At 44.2% G+C, this 17,893-nt stretch overlaps 1 protein-coding gene across 1 annotated transcript; it reads right to left on the reverse strand.

Moving 5' to 3' along the window:
* Window positions 1-6,748: 6,748 nt before the first annotated feature.
* VTCN1 (V-set domain containing T cell activation inhibitor 1) lies at window positions 6,749-16,601 on the reverse strand. Its single transcript, XM_075540327.1, has 4 exons — window positions 16,264-16,601; window positions 15,117-15,395; window positions 10,615-10,783; window positions 6,749-7,508 (listed from the first exon to the last, which is right to left on the reverse strand). Exons 1-3 carry the CDS (start codon window positions 16,478-16,480, stop codon window positions 10,659-10,661), a joined length of 621 nt encoding a protein of 206 aa, XP_075396442.1. The 5' UTR covers window positions 16,481-16,601; the 3' UTR covers window positions 6,749-7,508; window positions 10,615-10,658.
* Window positions 16,602-17,893: the final 1,292 nt, after the last annotated feature.

Below are 17,893 nucleotides of genomic sequence, written 5' to 3' on the forward strand. Positions count from 1 at the left end.
ATGTGACTAAGTGGTATTGACAGAAGTAAATCAAAACTATGTTTAGGTAAAGTTCAGGTGCCTTGTTTTATGACCCCATCCCTGGATTTCGTCTCTAGCTTGCCCTGTGCTCAGGGGTGGGAAAGGAACACTCCTGTCCCTGAGAGAAAGACTTGCAACATCTCTTGATAAGGAGAGAGGGGTCATTTAAACAAGAACTGCTCTAAGGGCAATTGCAAACCTGCATTCCAGTGTGATGTTAAAACACATGACCTCAGGCCACGGGGAGGCCCATCAGAGGGGACAGGTAAACTGTCCCCAAGGAAAAGTGTTCTTGGGACAGTTCTGCTTAAATGTGGTGATTTGATCTTGTCTACTCAATGCCCATCAAATGACAGTTTCCTGATAGGTCTGGGTAAGAGTAAGTGAGGGAAGACAGCCATCCTGTTAGATCTAAAATGAAGACTCTCATGAGTAGCCAAGGAATAGCCAGGAGTGAAACATGTCCTCTGGACATCAAGATCCATGTGCAGCAAACCTCCCTGATCCAGGAATCAGCCGTGACACCAGAGGAATGACCGAGGAGGAGCAGCAGAATCAGGAGCAGCCAGGGCATCAGCTCGTGTGGGGCACTTCCAGGCCTCAGCGCGAGGAAAGCAGAATGCTCTGGGGCAGGCGCCTGATTCTCAGAGTGGGGCGCCCTTGGCCAGCTAATGTTTAGAGCAGGGTTTGCTGACCTACAAAAGTGGAACTGAGTGCCTTGGAGTGGAGGCTTCCAATGGAGTGGCATGCCCTTTAGGCACTTACTAGCAGCCCCCAAAGAACTTTGTAACATGCCCTGAGTGGACAACAGTAGCTAGAGCATTTCTCTTGGGAAGTAGAACTTGTCAATTTCCATAATAGACCCCATGGTTACGGGCCTTGTCGGTGAGGCCTGTGTGGCCTTTGCAGTGACTATAGGTCCTGGCTGAAAAGTAGCTTGTGCTGCTAGAGACGGCTGAAAAAGTAGAGCGCTGTGTGAGACCAAGCTGTTTCTTTGAGTTGATGCCTGCTCAATGGTCCCTACCGAGCACAGTGACAGGTGTGTAAGGCACATCTGAGCATAAGTAAGTATAAGTGCTAAGGAAGAAACCGAAAATAGAAAAAGAACAAAAGAGATACATTTGACAACATAGCAATGTGGTTAGGTAGTTACGGTGCAGTGGACAGTACCATATGGTGCAGTGGACAGTATCATATGGTGCAGTGGACAGTACCATATGGGCCCCACTCTTCCGTTTCAGTAGACACATGGAAGTGGTATAATAAATTTGTTTTTTCCAGGTGTACTTAAGGCTAAACAACTAGAGACACAAACTAATCTTAAGCGGTATTTTGGATCATTTGACTTCAGCAGATACAATCTTCTGAAATCTTGGATATAGTCCCTCAAGAACTACTGGTAGCACAAGATGATGTCCTTTGAGTCAGTTAGAAGGAAGGAGGCTGGTTATTTTTCTGTCATCCAGATTGTGAGTCAGGTATGGGCTCTGGGTAAAAATGGCCAAGCAGAAGCAAGGAAGCATAGCTTCCAGTGATGCTCCATGGATAGCCCAAGATCTTCACGAGCCACAAAAATAGAACCTACAAATGAAACCTCATACGTTAATGTATATACTAGCATAATAGCACGTATTCATATATTGCATTTAAAAAGCTTAACTCGTGTTATCAGTCTTGCTCATGCCGTTTCAGAAATAGTAGGGGTTGTGATAATAACTGTGGGGTTGAAATCTGGCCCACCCTGTTGGCTACACAATACTTCCTCTCTCACTGCCTATTTTCTCCCTGTGAAGTGGCAGTGATGCTAGGATCAAGGCAATATTCAACTCACGGGGTAAATATCAGAGAAGACAAGTGCCTAGTAAGGTGTTTGGCATATCTTGACTGACAGTACTTGACAGACTCTCTTATCTTTTCATAAAGGTGGTTAATTGCAGCACAGACCCTAAGCTTCTACAGTGGTTACATATTTATATACTTAGCATATACTTTTCAAACATTCCATGTTATACAGTTATCCTTTTCTTCCCCCAAGTTTTATTGGCACATAATTTACATATCATCCAATTCAACAGTTCAATCATTCAATCATATGAAGGGTATTCTGCATGAGTGGTGGGGCAGTTGTCGCTGTATTGTTTAAAAGCACCACACGCCCTCCCATTGAGTATGGCTGGCCTACACTATGGTCCTCCAAGTTTCTCTCACTAGCTGGATACTTTGTGATGCCTTGTCCGTTACATTTATAGCTTACTTGCACCGAAATAACGCCTTGTTCCTCTGGGAAGGCAATACATTAAGTTGATGGAAAGGTAGCCAACACATTACCTTATTCTGTCAATTAAGCTAGATATTAGGGACTCATTTTCTGAGGGAGGAAAGGAATTTGGATGAAAAGACTGGTAGAAGGTCTGACTCTTGGCGCCTAAAGGAAGGCCTCTGGAGCCATTGGACGGAGAGAACTGAAGGGAAGGTGGACGCGCTGCAGATGAATGCCATTTCCTCACAGACCCTGATTTAGCAGACTGTGATTTGGCTTTTACTGGCCACCTACTGCCCCAGTCAGTTTCTCAATAGAAACTTCTATCTCACTGCCAACATAAGCAGAAAATGAGGTTCCAGAAATGGATGGAATACCAATTGAGATGTTCCAGCAAGCTGAGAAGACACTGCAAGCTCTCACTGGTCAATGCCAAGACATTTGAAAGACAGCTCCCTGGCCAGCTGACTGGAAGAAATCCATCTTTATGCCCATTTCAAAGAAAACTAACCCCACAGAATGTGGACATTCGCTAATAATATCATTAATATCACATACAAGTAAACTGTGGTTGGTGATCACTCAACAACCGTGCAGCAGTGTATTAACCGGGAGTACACAAACTGGATTCCTGAAGAGGAGGATGTAGCACCGGGGAGATATCATTGCTGATGTGAGATGGATCTTGTTTGAAAACGGAATGCAAGGAAGATGTTTATTTATGTTTTATTGACCATGCAAAGGCATTCAACTGTGTGGATCACAGCAAGCTATGGATAGCCTTGGAGAGAATGGGAGTTCTAGAACACTTCATTGTGCTCATGTGGAACCTGTACATGGACTAAGAGGCAGTTGTTTGAAGAGAACTTGGAAAGACTGCATGATTTTAAATCAGGCAAAGTGTGCATTGGGGTCGTATCCTCTCACTATTCCTATGTGATCTGTATGCTGAGCAAATCCTCTGAGAAGCTAGATTTGTGCAGAACGTGGTTTCGGGATTTGAGGAAGGTTTGTTAGGTAGGCCAGCGTAGAGCTGGGGAATATCCATTAACGCATGCCCAGAGAGCCAAGCTACGGAAACAAAGGAGTGGCACTGCACATGCTCAGAGGTTCAGGTTGCCTGCCGGTAGGCATGGGAGGGCGTTGAACCTGGATTGGCCCACCTAGGCCACCTGGATTGGCCCACCTAGGCCAGGTGAATTCAATTTAGTCAATGGGGTCAATCAGGGGTCATCCACCACACCTCCCTGTGGAATCCTTGAAAAGGCAGAAGCCCAGAGTCGGACACACATTTTCTGCATGACGCTGAGCAGCTTCCGCCAGGCTGCATGTTCGGGAGGAGTCCTATGGGCGCCGTGTAAACCTGAGACTTCTTCTACCTCTCATAAAACTTACTTAGATCATGAACCAGGCTTCGGCGTGATCTCTTTCTCGCGCGGGGCCAAGGACTGAGGTATAACTCTAGCTCCAGAGAGATCTAACAGGTTTATTAACAACCTGGAATATGCAGACAACACAACCTTGCTTGCTGAAAGAAAGAAGGACTTGAAGCGCTTGCTGATGAAGGTCAAGGACCGAAACCTTCACCATGGATTGCAACTCAACGTAAGGGAAACAAAATCCTCACAATTGGACCGACAGACAGCATCATGCTGGAGAAAAGATTGAAGTGGTCAAGGATTTAATCTTGCTTGGATCCACAGCCAAGGCTCATAGAAACAGAAGTCAAGAGATCAAGCGGTGTGTTGCCTTGGGAAAATCTCTTGAACAAGACCTCTTGACAGTATTGAAGAGCAAGAATGTCACTTACGGGACTAAGGTGTGCCTGACCCAAGCCATGGTATTTTCTAGTGCTTCGTATGCATGTGAAAGTTGGACAGAGAATGCGGAAGACTGAAGAAGAAACAGTGCATCTGAATGACGGGGCTGGTGAAGAATGCAGAAAGTACCATGAACTGCCAGAAAAACAACACGTCTTGGAAGAAGTACAGCCAGCATGCTTCTTAGAAACGAGGAGAGCGAGACTTTAGCTCATGTATTTTGGACATGTGCCCAGGAGAAACTAGTCCCTGGGAAAGGATATCATACCTGGTAAAGCGGAAGGGCAGCAAAAAAGGGCAAGTCCGTCAAGGAGATGGATTGACACCCTGCCTACAACCGTGGGCCCAAGCACAGCAATTGTGAGGAGGGCACAGGGCTGGGCAGTGTTTTGTTCTGCTGCACCTGCGGTGGCTATTAGCCCGAGCCAACTCGGTGGCACCTGACAACCACAACATCTTACTGCCATAGCCTGGTCATGCATTTGGTCATCACTGGCCCTAGCACTTGAATTTTCTATGGCAATCTAAACCATCTCATCAAAATCGTAAGTATCAACATGTCCTAGAAGTTTATCTGTCAAAACCTAATTACCTCTGTAATGATAGATGACTGATTGCAAATAGAGTTTGGTAATTGCGGATTTGGAAGACAAAAGGAAGGAAAATGGTCGCTGACTAGATTCACTGAGCACTACTTTGGGCTTTTTCTAAGGAAGGGCTAGAGGACCAAGGTGCCCATAACCTTTTTGTTTGCAGGGATGTTGAGAGTTCTAGGCAAAAACCTGCTGCCAATGAATGGGTTCTGACCAGTAGAACTGCCACTTTGGGTTTCTAAGTTTGAATGTCTGCAGGAACAGATAGAGGACTAAGGTGCGAATTCGGTTCTTATTTGAAGGGATGTTTGTAGTTTTGGTGAAGGGATGATTGAAAAGGCTAAGGACACTTCTTAGGTCAAGCAATTAGAATAGAAATGAACAGATAAGAAAGCGTGAAGATGAAGAGTATGATTTTGAGAAGATTGGGGCACACTGCCATCTGGGGGAGCCACATCTTCCAGTAGATAGGGACTCCTGGAGTGAGGGCAGCAGGTCCCTCTTCCCGGCAGTGAATTTTGGCTTAGTGTATAACATCAGTAAACAAGCCTTCCTGACTTGTTCACAAAGGAAGTGTAAAGGGCTGCCCGGTCCCCTTTCTTAGTTTGTGGTCATCTTTAGGGCAGTCGAAGTATATCCCAATGAAACAAAACAAAAGAACATGTGATTTTATGCCAAACTGACTGCATGTACAGACTAAAGAAAAGAGTAAAATCATGGTGAGTTGCCTGCTCAGAAACAGCTTCACGAGAAAATACGGGAGCAGAAGTAAGCACATGTGGTCATTTTCACTGATGACTCCCATGTGGAAGCTCCTGGGGATGGTTGCTATGAGAGGAGACAAGCCAAGGGGAGAAAGCAGCTCAGGTACACAGCAAGACACTCGGAATTAAAGTAGCCAGTTGATGTGCGGAGCCTTCCTGAGCTAGCAGGAGAGTGTGAATTACGAGTTTCATCAATTGAACCAAAGCACACAACATTCAATAGGGAAGAAGCCCGAGAACGCAATTATGGCCCCTTGCTTGCCTCCCTCCTCCTTAACAATGCGGGCTGAGGTCCCTGTGTACTGAAAACAAGTCTTCTTATAAACGGGATATAGCTAGTAGGCCATATTTACCTTGAAGTTTGACTTGTTTGTCCCTTCAAATGTATTAATACTTACTTCTGAAATATTTTAAACTTTGGTATCTAGGTTTTAGCTTCCTCAGATGGTTATAGCATACGTTATATTGTTTAGGTCCTTGTGCTTTGCACTTGAACTAACATGATGTGTGTGCTGCCTAATGCATCTGCTGTGTGCTCGTGGACAAGGCCAAAGAACTCACCTGGGTTGTGAGGGTTTCTGCTTTCATGGTGTGCTTTCTCAGTGTGATTCAGCAATGGTTTCCTCTAGGAGAGGGCTTCCTGGGACCAAACTGGGCATGCAGCGGGGCCTCCTGGGAAGTCTCCCTTAGTAATTAAATTTTCTATAGATTTCATTCCTCCATTAGCTACCGATGTGACCTTTAGCAAGTTGTATAAACTAAGAAGAGTCAGTTACCCACCTAATAGCGAGGTAGGACCTCTAGGTCTTCATATGATCAATAAAAGGACTGAAAACGTCTCATGATTTTGATATGCTTCCTGCTCTAAGGTCTGATAATTTGATAATTCCCAGGTCATAAAGAGTCAGATTTTTGAAAGACAGGGTGATCAGTTTGTGTGTATGTGAATCCCCCCTCCCCTCCATTTATCTGCCTCAGGCCTGCTGCCATCGTTGTTAATTTTCCCAGATGGAGACCTGCTGGGCTGGTACAAGTCGAATGGGCATTTTTTAAAAAACTAGATTTAGCCATCTGAATCTACTCATAGGCTTCCAACCTTCCTTACCCATTCACCAGGTACACTTTGACTGAACGTCCATTATCTGTGCCGTGGACTGATTTTAGAACCCAATCACGTGTTTTTAATTCACCTGCCCTTTCACTAACTTTAATAAACCATGCAGACAGCAATATAGGAAATGTGTATTTAATCATTTTTGTGACTGGTCAGAACTCTAAAAATTATTTTTTTTAATAACAAAATGTAATACATTCATTCTGGGTCCCAAATGCCAGGGAGGGCAGTGGTCAGCAGGTGAGAACTGTGGGAAGAGGTTGGTAGAAAACAATGACAGAAACACGTTCTTTTAAAAATCTGAGCTTCACCCATCAGGGCCTCCTTCAAAGGGTCATTGCCCCTGCTTTCAGAGCCTCGGTGAGTCCCAGGGAAGGAATCTCTTTGTTGGTTTGGCCAGGCAGGGCCCCATGACTTCAAGTGAAAATCAGGAAACAAGACAGAATGCAGGCAGCTCTCTCACATAACTTGGGTTGTGGGGTAGAATGAAGGGAAATGAATTTAGCTCAGCCACCTGAGCATAATCCCATCAGGAATTCCCCACAAGCATTATCAACACCCGTTTACTGCAAGACACTCCCCTGGTTGCTCAACATCGCACTTGTGGCTTCTGTGTCAAGGCAGCCTCGGGAAGAGGGAGGCAATGGTCATTCTAAGAGATTAAGCAGATCCCTTTCTTTACCAAAACAGCGTGGCAGAGTTGACACTGTATCCTGGATCGTTCTTGGTCATGAAGCGAGGTCTTGTTCCCTGTAGAATGTTGAGCAGCATCCCTGGGCTGTATCTACTAGATGCCAGTAGCACCCAGCCCTGAGTCAGTTAGGACCACCAAAATTGTCTCTAGACACGGCCAGAAGTCCCTTAGAGGCCAAACCATTCTTCGTTGAATTGCACCGCTGCAGATGTTGTTGAAATCCGAGGTCAAAGTTGCACGTGCTGGAGAGAAAGTAGAGTCTCTGAAACCTTGTGCTGATGTAACACCCTTCCCTGTAACACCCTTCCCTGTAACATCGGCCCTGAGAAATATAAACGACGCGCCTTTAAAAAAGGCGATGGTCAGACTTTCTAGACGACCCTTCTCGCTCAACTCCTGCGACTTTTTCTACGTGTTAAAATGGTGACCGTGCCGTCACATCTCCTTGGTGTGTGTCAAGTGGAAGGAGAGGCACTTGGGAAGCATCGTCATAAAAATGCAGCCAGGTCGCCCTTCACGGAAATGCTCTGAGCTGTGAGATGGCAGCTGGTTGGAAGTTAGCTCACGTGCATATGGCCATGGAAACTTTCTAGCAACCTTCTCAGAGCAACCTTATAGCACAGAGACCTAAGGATTCAGAGGAAAGCAAGATCCAGTGTCTCATGCTCTCATTCTCTGTGGGGAGGGAGGGAGGCCCTAAAATGATGGAGATACGTAGGTTTCCAAATGCGTTTTATATGGAAGTATTAAAACCTCTCTAATTCAGACGAATTATCCCTCCCCTTGTCCCATTTTAATATGTCTTTGAAGATAGATGTATCATCTTCATATAAGGGTCTTCTCCGGGTTGCTTTTAGCTTATTTTTGCTCCTTGATGTAATTTTTGGTTGCTAAACATGAAAATTCATTTCTCCCCAGAAATATAAAACTAGGTCATGGTTTCTGGTGAAATAATTCTGAAGATTTCTGGAATTCTGAGAAATAACAGCAATAAGATCCCATTATATCCACTTAGCAAGCATTCAGTGAGGGTTGAAAGAGTCTCCCTGCCTCGGTATGAGTACATCTCTTTTCCAGAAGTGGGCTTCTCTTTCTGTATTTTGATCCCGTTCTATCAAGGCCACAAGGTCGCATGCATGGGCTGCTGGAGAAAGAAGACGTTTGAGTCTCTCCTCGATGGGGCAGTATCCTAGTGTCAGTCTCAGGAAAGAGTCCTTAGAGAGCAAACAGGAATGGAAAGAGAAATGAATTCTGGGAAGGCACGAGAAGAACACTCAGCTCTGCCCCACCCTCTTGGGTCTGGATGTGCAGAGGTCTCGTTGGACTTGAGGTTACTTCTGGGTCCGAAGAGAACGAGCTTCTGACCAGGAGCAGCGTCACCTAAAACAGCATGGCGATGAGGGATGTCTCAAGTAGTGTCCTTTTCATGTACTTGGCAGAGTTAAACTGGTTTAAGACAATCCCAATCGGACTTCCAGGGAGAAGGAGCTACAACTAACTTGGTAATAGGTATAGAGCCTTGGGTGACAGTTTAGAACCCCACATAGACTCAGTGCAACCATGATTTATTACATGTGTGCCAGGGCTTTACAAAAATCAAGCTTACAAAGTACTGCCCTAAAGGAGTACGGGATAAAGATGGGTGAACTATGCTGTATAACAGGTCAGGTGATCTAGTTGTAAGTTCTTAAAACCTCACTTGTAGTGTTGTAAGGAAGTAAGGAAAGAAGAAAATGTCTTCTAGTAAGACATACCTAAGGGACAGTTTCTTCAGGCAAATAAATCTGAGGATAGACATCCATGGGGGATGGAGAGTGACAGAAACTGACAGGTTTCTTTACAAGAACCAACTGTGTACCATAGTAAGAGTTTGGAGAACACAGGAAAGACTGAAAAGAGGCAGATGAGCGAGCGGCTCTTTCCCTGACCTTAACAAAGAATATGTGGAGCTGCTCTCAAGTTCAAACGTTAGGGCAACAGAAAGCCTTATCTTTTTCCCACAGAGTAGCTGGTGGGTTTGAACTGCTGACCTTGAAGGCAGTCCCACACATAACCCAAAAAGCCAACCAAACCAAACTCATTGCAGTCGAGTCAGTGCTGACTTATAGTGACCTCCTATGGGTTTCCGAGACTATAACTGTTGATAGAAGTAGAAAGCCCAGTCTTTCTCCGGTGGAGCTGCTGGTGGTTTCGAATTGCTGACCATGCAGGTTGCAAAACCACTACACCATCCGGGCTCCTTACTAAGCCCCTGGGCTCCTTCTATGTGACTTAGAGAGTGTAAACTATCATAAATTATATATGCATGCCAAGGGGATGTGAAATAAAAGGACCAGGAAAGGGGACCATGAGCTAGGAAGCACTTCCTTGAAGTGGGTCAAGGACGTAGTGGAGGTGAATGTTGCGGAGTATAGGAAAGGGGCCGGCAGAGCCTGTGAAAGACGGAGAGGAAAGAATAGCAGGAAAGAATAGCAGGGGGAAGGAGGGAGGCGACAGAAAGTGCAAGCAGAATAATGGTTGGAGGGCTGCAACCACCCTGCCGGGGCTTGAACTCTGATGGAATAGTGCCCAGAGGGTCACTTTAGTTTCAAAGCAAAGGAACACTGTGATTCAGTGTTTGACTAAGTTTATTCCTGAACCTTGTTTCCTATCACTGGACAGGGAGAGGAAGGAGCCCAAGTGTAAGGCTCAAAAGGGGTCTGGGTGTGAGATGACAAAGACTGGATTCAATTCTGAGCAAGAGGCCAGGGCAAAATGCTGGAGGGGCTGGTAACAAATAAATACGAAGGACAGAGGAGAGACAAAAATAGCTCTTGTTGTGAGCCTGGCTGTGACGGTGCCACTGAGTAATGTGGGAGGTGTTGACGGAAACTTCCAGAGCTCCATTTTACATGAATTCTTTATGCAGAAGAATTTTCAGGAGGAAATGTCTTACCAATAATTGGAGCCAGAGGACTGAAGGGAAATGAGAATTCTCGGCAGGAGGTGTAGCATGTGAGTCATGTGCCAACTTTCCTGTTAACAGGGGCCTTGTTAGGGTGGGTCACTTATGTGAGTGATTATGTGCATGTCACCATGCTTACTAAATTCACAGTCAAACCCAGAACAGCTCCTCAGACCACACATCTCCTTTGCTTAAATAAGAATTGTTTTTCCTGTAAGTCTGTCATTGAGCCTGTGCTCTTTGTTAGTCTAACAAAAGATTATCCTTTGTCGTGTCGATGGAATCGTGTCCAATGTCCTGGGATTATTAAACTGTTCTCTCCCATGCTGGAAGCCACTGGACTCGTCTTTGGAACACAAGCACACACAGAACTTGTCTCACACACCAGCTGTGATTCATCTCACCTGTGTGCCAGTGACTTTGTATGTTTCGGTGTGGCCAAGGCACATTATTTCAGCATCAGGTAAGAGGAGAGAGGCAGGAGTAGCCAGCTGGTGGTACCCAGCGAGGAGACACATGGGGAAGCTTTTGAGTTCAGCAGCTGTAAGTGGCTCCGCCTTTTGATCTCCGAGTCTGCAAATGGAGAGGAGAAGGTTCAGGGTCACGGAAGAGAACTTGGATCTGTTCTGCACATGACAGGTTAGCAAAGAAAAAGCACCTGTAAAACAAAACAAGTTGTTCCAGATACAGGTAAACTTGTACCCCATTCATCTCCTCCTTGCAACCACTTTAAAAACAGAGTATTCCCAATCTTGGAAGGAAGTTGCATTCTGTGGTTGAACTCAGAGTGCCTTCCGCCAAATGAAAAATCATACCGATAAAGTGATTATTATTGGTTACCAAATAAAGAATAGGTTACACAAACAGCCATGGTCTTGGGTTTGGACACATTTTTCCTCTAGGCAGTGGCCTTTATAGATTCTGTCATTAACTTTTATTGCATCACTACAATATGATAAGAAAACATTATACTCATTTTTGTAATGAGAGGTAGAAGAAATGAAATCACTCTAATTTTGCTCTATTTCCCTCCTAGCATTTTTAGCTCTGACACTAACACTGTACCTTTAAGCAAGTTACTCCATTTATATGTGCCTCATCTTTTAGTCTATAAAGAAGAAAATAACAGGTATATAAAATAATATTATGTGGAGAGCAAATGTTTTGAGAATGATGAGGGTAACGAATGTACAAATGTGCTTTATACAATTGATGTATGTATGGACTGTGATAAGAGTTGTATGAGCCCCCAATAAAATAATAATAATAACCTATCTTATATGGTTCTTATGAGGATTAATGAGCTAATGCATGCCAAGCACTTTGAACAGTAGCATGGCACTTAGTAGGTACTTAATAGGTGTTCCCTATAAAAGCAACAATAACAGGAAGTCTAGTCTCACCTGTAAGCATTACTTCATTTTGATTATTTCCAAATTAACTTCGTTAATCCGAACTATCCTGAGTGCCACATCTGGATTTGCAATTACTATTGGCGATCTCATTTAAAGACACTGTTATTTAGGAAACAATTTTTAGTGAATACTGATGGGATTCAGTGGAGCCCAGTAACCCCATTCTTCCCTGGGCTCTGAATTAATTAAGCAATAAGACAAAAGGGGGAGCCCAAAATATCACCTTTAATACTATAGATCTGTATGTTGGCAAGTGGGTTGTCAAGAGTGTAGTCATAGGCCGGGGTAGCTAACCCCTGGGAGGGAAGAGTCCATCTCTGAAAAAGAGATGGCCTCGAAGATCTGAGCAGAATGTATACCACCTGAGGGTAAAGAAGCCACTGGGCTACTAATGTTTACACTGTGACACTGTGCCCTGTATCTCGCTCCCTAACATACACCACTTTCTTCTTCCCTCGGGAGGAGTCAAAAGAGGGGAGAAAGCGACTAGAAGGACTAGATAGCCGAGACTCCTTTTCCACAGGAGGCAGTAGTTGGAGCAGGGACGAAGCATCTCCCAGACAGCAGAGTTATGCTCAGATCTGTGATAAGCATCGGACAGTTCTGCCTGGGTACACCCTAGGAACGTCACACTCCCTCTAGCTAAATCCGTCACCTTCTCAAATACGCTATGGCTTCTGTTTCCCTTCTGTTGGTTGCAGTACCAACTTCTTTTTTTTTATTAAATAATTTTATTGGGGACTCTTACAATTCTTATCACCATACATCCATGCATTGTGTCAAGAACATATGTACATTTGTTGCCAGCATCATTTTCAAAACATTTGCCCTCTACTTGAGCCCTTAATATCTGCTGCTCATTTTCCCCCTCCCTCCCCACTCCCCCTACCTCATGAACCCTTCATAATTCATAAATTATTCTTATTATGTCACATATTACACTGTCCGATGTCTCCCCTGCCTTCTTCTCTGCTGTCCCTCCCCAGGGAGGAGGCTATACGTAGATTCTTGTAATCAGTTCCCCCTTTCTACCCTACATTCCCTCCACCCTCCAGGCATGGCAACTCTCACCAGTGGTCCTGGAGGAGTCATCTGTCCTGGATTCTCTGTGTTTCCAGTTGCTATCTGTACCTATGTACATCCTCTGGTCTAGCCAGAGCATTACCAACTTCTTAAGCATTCTCTGTAAAAGTATCAAGCCATTCTGACCCCTTCTTTATCTTGTCCTTCACATTTATATCACCAAGACCATAGATTATTGTTTTTAAAGAAACTTTGGATTCTTATCCCTCCTAATTTCTCCCCAGGGCCCTTGGTATAAACTTGGGATTTCATGGCTTCTAGCATATTAAAACCATTTTTCTTTTTCAAAGCCCAGCTTGAAATCTGCCTGCTCTATGGATGCACTGCCGACATAATTCACAACTCCTTCCCTTAAGTACCAAATATACATCTTGACTGACTTCTTGCCTGGGACTCGCTATTGATTTCATGGGACTGAAAAGAGTGCTTTGTAAACATTTGACACACAATAAGTAGTTATAATTAGTGGTGTAGTCAGAAATCATAGGATGTCATTCTCATGGCCTCATTTCATTGTTTTAAAAAAACACATGGAGTATCTGCTTTGCGTATTACAAGAAGGAATTCTATTGTTTTCTAAATTTTGATCTCTGCCAAGTCACCAAAAACCAGACTTAATTCTAACATTGATTACTTGGGACTTTAGCTCTGATGGATCACACAATCATGCATAGGAAAATAATCTCAATCAAAGACGTGGTCCATATCTATGGCTTATTCAGCTACCACCCTTTCTATCGGAAGGTATTCGTTATGCAGTTTGGAATTTCTTCCGAGAATTTTACCTGAGATACTGTTGTTGACACCTATTGCTTCCAATGAAAAAATGCGTTGTTACTTCCTTTGATGGGAAATGCCCTTTCTCTCATTAGAATCTGCCTCGTTGGCTTAGGTATTGGCAGCAGATCCAAGTTAAACCAATCAAAGCCCTTCCTGAGAGAGCAGAGTAGCCATGGAGAATTGCACTTCAATCTGGTGACTCGCTTGAGTGAGAGAGAGGTTTTAAAAGGAGCCGCCCTTAGCAAACACATTCTGCCACACCCAGTGAGAAGCGGAGAGGGCCACGCTGCACCAAGAGATACCAAGAAGTGAGAACCAGAACCTCAAGGACCTTTAAGTTCCTCCTTCCGGCTGTTCATCAGCCCAAATTTTCTCCACAATTTCTGTCCTCGACTCTAGGAGACATTACAGGGCCTTTTAAATAAGATACACTTTTAGCTTTGATTTTTTTGTTGTTGAGTTGTTTTTTTCTTTTTGTAGAGTTGGTTTTTTATTATGAGCAACTAAAAGAATTCTAACCAGTACTCACCAATTTGTTCCTCAAGATGGCGGAAGAGTTGTCTCTTTATCTAATTTTAAATAAGATGTATAGCAGCTGCTAAGAGCATGACTTATTCAGTTGCTTAGTTCAACAAACACTTATAGGGCACTGACAGTGTGCAAGGTATTCTGCCTGTGCGAGCTTGATATAGACTGTGGGTTTATAAGCTTCTTAAATGGTGGGTCCTGATCCCATGGGGGAGGTATGTAATGGAATGTGGGCGCTGTGAAAAAATTAGCAAGAGTTAAAGATCTTCACTTGCAGTGGCCAGAAATTAATTCAGAACCAAACATATAACGGATCGGAGGTGTTTCTGGTAGTGCTTGCTCTTGCTGCAAATTTCTTGGGCAAAATGTGGTCCCAAGTGGGAAAAGTTGAAAAAGCCCTGAAGTTCTCCTGATGGAAACTTTCTCTCAGAGTTTAAATCTCGTTCTGCTTCAAGAGGGACGAACTTAATGATCACAATTTTTGCTTATGAAGTTTCTTGGTACTAACTCAACCTTAGGTACTAAATCAAGCAATGCAGGGGCACCAATTGGCTATGCCTCTCCCTCCTGATCGTCTCTGTCTGGAGGCCACGTCCATCTAGAGAAAGCCTGGGTCACCTTTGGTGGAATCATGTGTTAGCCTCAAGAAGGGAAATAAGACTTGATCACACTCTAAGCCCGTTAGTCTTTAGAGTAAAAGCCTTTTCAATGGCTGGCTAGAACCAAAGCAATTTGGGGAGCTTAGCAGGCAGATCACCCGCTGATTGTATAAGAAAGGTCAAATAATAAGCACATTCTCATTGCTATGTCAAAAATGGTTCTTCCTAAGCCAGATTCCTAAACACTATTGTTCAGAATCCCAATCAATGAGAAGACATCCAAGATGAATCCTAATTGCGGCCTTTGATCAATATGCCATAAATACTGTTTTATTAGATTTTCTCGGACATAATACAATTCTAGCTGGCATGATGATTCAGTCTTAGAAAGGAATCCAGAGCTTTTTGTACCCTGGCACATCATGTATCTGTTGTTATAGTTGAGGTTAGATTGGATTACCTTGGCCAACAAATCTATAGACAAAGGGTGAAACAACCTACCTGTTACTTTGATATCCCCTGTGGCTTTGGCAATGTCGTTCTCAATCATACAGGAGTATGTGTTGTTGATTGTGACATTATAGAGCACAGACACCACCTTCATGGTCACATTCTCAGAGTCCAGCTCAAAGCTGGTATTGGAGACTTCTGAGAAGTTGGCTCCCTCGTCAACTTGGGATGCCCAGTTCACCGTGGGCTGGGGGAACCATCTGGGAGCCTCACACCGCAGGCTCTCTGAGCTGGCGTTATAGTCCACATTCACCTCTGGGATGCTGAAGGCTGAGGGGCAAACAGCACAAAGGGAAGATGTCCAGTTCAGACGGATAACAACATAGTCATTCAAGTAATTAACTTGTTTTGTTCAGCAGACTGTCTTCCAGGTTTATCCAGGCTATGAGGTAGTTTTGTTTTTTAAGTCATCTTCAGATTCTTCACAATATCTAGCTGAGTCCAATGCATATACGTTCATAAACTTATGTTATATTGGTAAGGAAAAACCGATTTCCTTGAGGGAGGATTAATGGGTTTTTAGGACAATATTATTTTAGTTGGTTCCCTTTGAGTTTCTACTTGAATGAGTTCCACAACCAAGAGTCCCTGGAAGCCCTGGTTTAAGCCAAATTATGGGCTTCTCTTATTAGCAATGCCAAGGGCCAGCCTGAAGGGGACAACATTAGTGTTGGCAAAATAATTAAGGTAATAGACCTGAGAAGTCAGAAGAGTCTAGCACCTATGACAAAGGACTTTACGACCCAACACTCACTATTCTTGTTGTCATTACTGTCAAGTAAATTAAGACTGATGGCAACACCATGAATGTAGCGTGGAACTACTCCATAGGATTTTGTTTCATGGCTGTACCCTTTTGGAAACAGATAGGTAGCCTGGCTTTTCAAAGTTCCTGTGGGTGGGTTCAAATTACCAACCTTCTGATTGGTAGATAAGTTTTTAAACATTTGGGCCACTCAGGAACACTTGGGGCCAGTAGGGTCTTGAACATAGTATGACAAGAATGACTACAAACAGAATTAGGAGAGTTTTGGTGTGATATTCACACACACACACACACACACACACAGGCAATTTCTACTACTTAGTCTCAAATAACTTTTGTTGCATTCATTTCCTTTCCCCAACAATCACTCACCTCCAGTTTTATACTCCAAGTTAGCATTCCCTCTGCCCTTAGAAGTGATGATAGAGCATTTGTAGATGCCAGCATCTGCGAGCTGCACATTTTTAAGTCTCAGAGAGGCATTGCCAACTATCACTTGGTCACTAAACACAGCTGTCCGGCCCCTGAACAGTTCATCCTGGTCTGATAGGTCATCTTTGCCTTCCTTGAATTCATGGACCAAGCCCATAACACCTTCCTTCAGCCACTGTATCACAATATCAGAAAGTCTGATATCAGGTTCAAAAGTGCACCCCAAGATTCCGTCCTCTCCGAGGTTCCCAGCTGAGGTCAGAGTAGTGACCGTGATGGAGTGTCTCCCTGCAATTCAAGAAGCAAAGGTCAATTCCAAGAGAGGTATTGAAGTGTTTACGACCAAATCCTTCAAAAATAAGGCCAAACAGACTCCTGCTACAAGTGAGAAATTTAAATCGGGAGAAGGATTAAAAAATTAAGAGCTAGGAAGAACAGAAAAAGCAGGGGCATGACAGTTTTAATATCTACATCACATATGCCACGTACAATACCTTTTGTGAGACCAAGTCACCCAAACCTGGAGACACAGCGGAAGGAGACGCATATTGGACTTTGGGTTGAAGATGAGAGTTCAAATAAGCGGCTCTGTCACCTAACAGCTGTTGAGCTTGAATAAGTCATGCAAACTCTGAATCTCAGGAAAATAATGGGGGTAATGGTACCTGTCTTACCTACCTTAAAGGGTTCTCATGAGGATAAACTCAAATGAATGTGAACTTGATTTTCAAACTGTAATCACACATATGAGGTATTGCTAATTTGCAGGGGCAATGGATTATTTTGTATGGTTCTCATAGTCAAAATCTCTAATTCCCACCAAGCAACCTTTGCTGCATGGGTCTGGTAAGAGGGTAAGGGAAGATACTGATAGGATTCACCTGTGAGTCATTACTTGTTAGCAGGATTGTCTGCAATGGCACCTGCTGTGTAGAAATGAGCCCTCTGAGACCAGGAGGAGGGATCTCATTACCAGCAAGAGCCAGGAGTGGGGTGTGTGTTCTGGACCCAAGATTCCTGCACGGTGAAACTCCCGGATCCAGAAGGCAGCTATAGCCTCAGAAGAGCAGCGGCAGAACCAGGAGCCAGAGCTTGGGAAGCTGAGCGTTTTTGTGCAGGAGGCTGCCTACTGGAGAGAGGTGCCTCTGGGCACTTCATTAAGGAGCTGGGCTTGTTGACCCATGGAGCTGGAGCTGAATGCCGCCTGGTTTGAGGCCTACAGCAGAGTGGTATGTCCCCTTGGCATTTATTGTTGTTGTTAGGTGCCATGGAGCTGGCTCCGGCCCATAGTGACCCTGCGCGCAACAAAATGAAACGCTCCATGGACCTGCCGTGCTCGCAGTCGTTCCTATGCCTGAGCTCATCGTGGCAGCCCTGGTGTCAATCCAGCTCATTGAGGGCTTTCCGCTTTTTCGCCACAGTATTTCCAAAGCATGTAAGACAAAATCTTGCCATCCTTGCCTCTAAGGATCACTTTGGCCTTACTTCTTCCAAGAATGGTACAACATGTACTGTCATAAACAGCTCAACCCTGAGTATCATGGGCATAACCACTTGTTAACTTCTTTAA

Source organism: Tenrec ecaudatus, chromosome 1 (assembly GCF_050624435.1).
Source record: "Tenrec ecaudatus isolate mTenEca1 chromosome 1, mTenEca1.hap1, whole genome shotgun sequence".
NCBI classification, from domain to species: domain Eukaryota; kingdom Metazoa; phylum Chordata; class Mammalia; order Afrosoricida; family Tenrecidae; genus Tenrec; species Tenrec ecaudatus.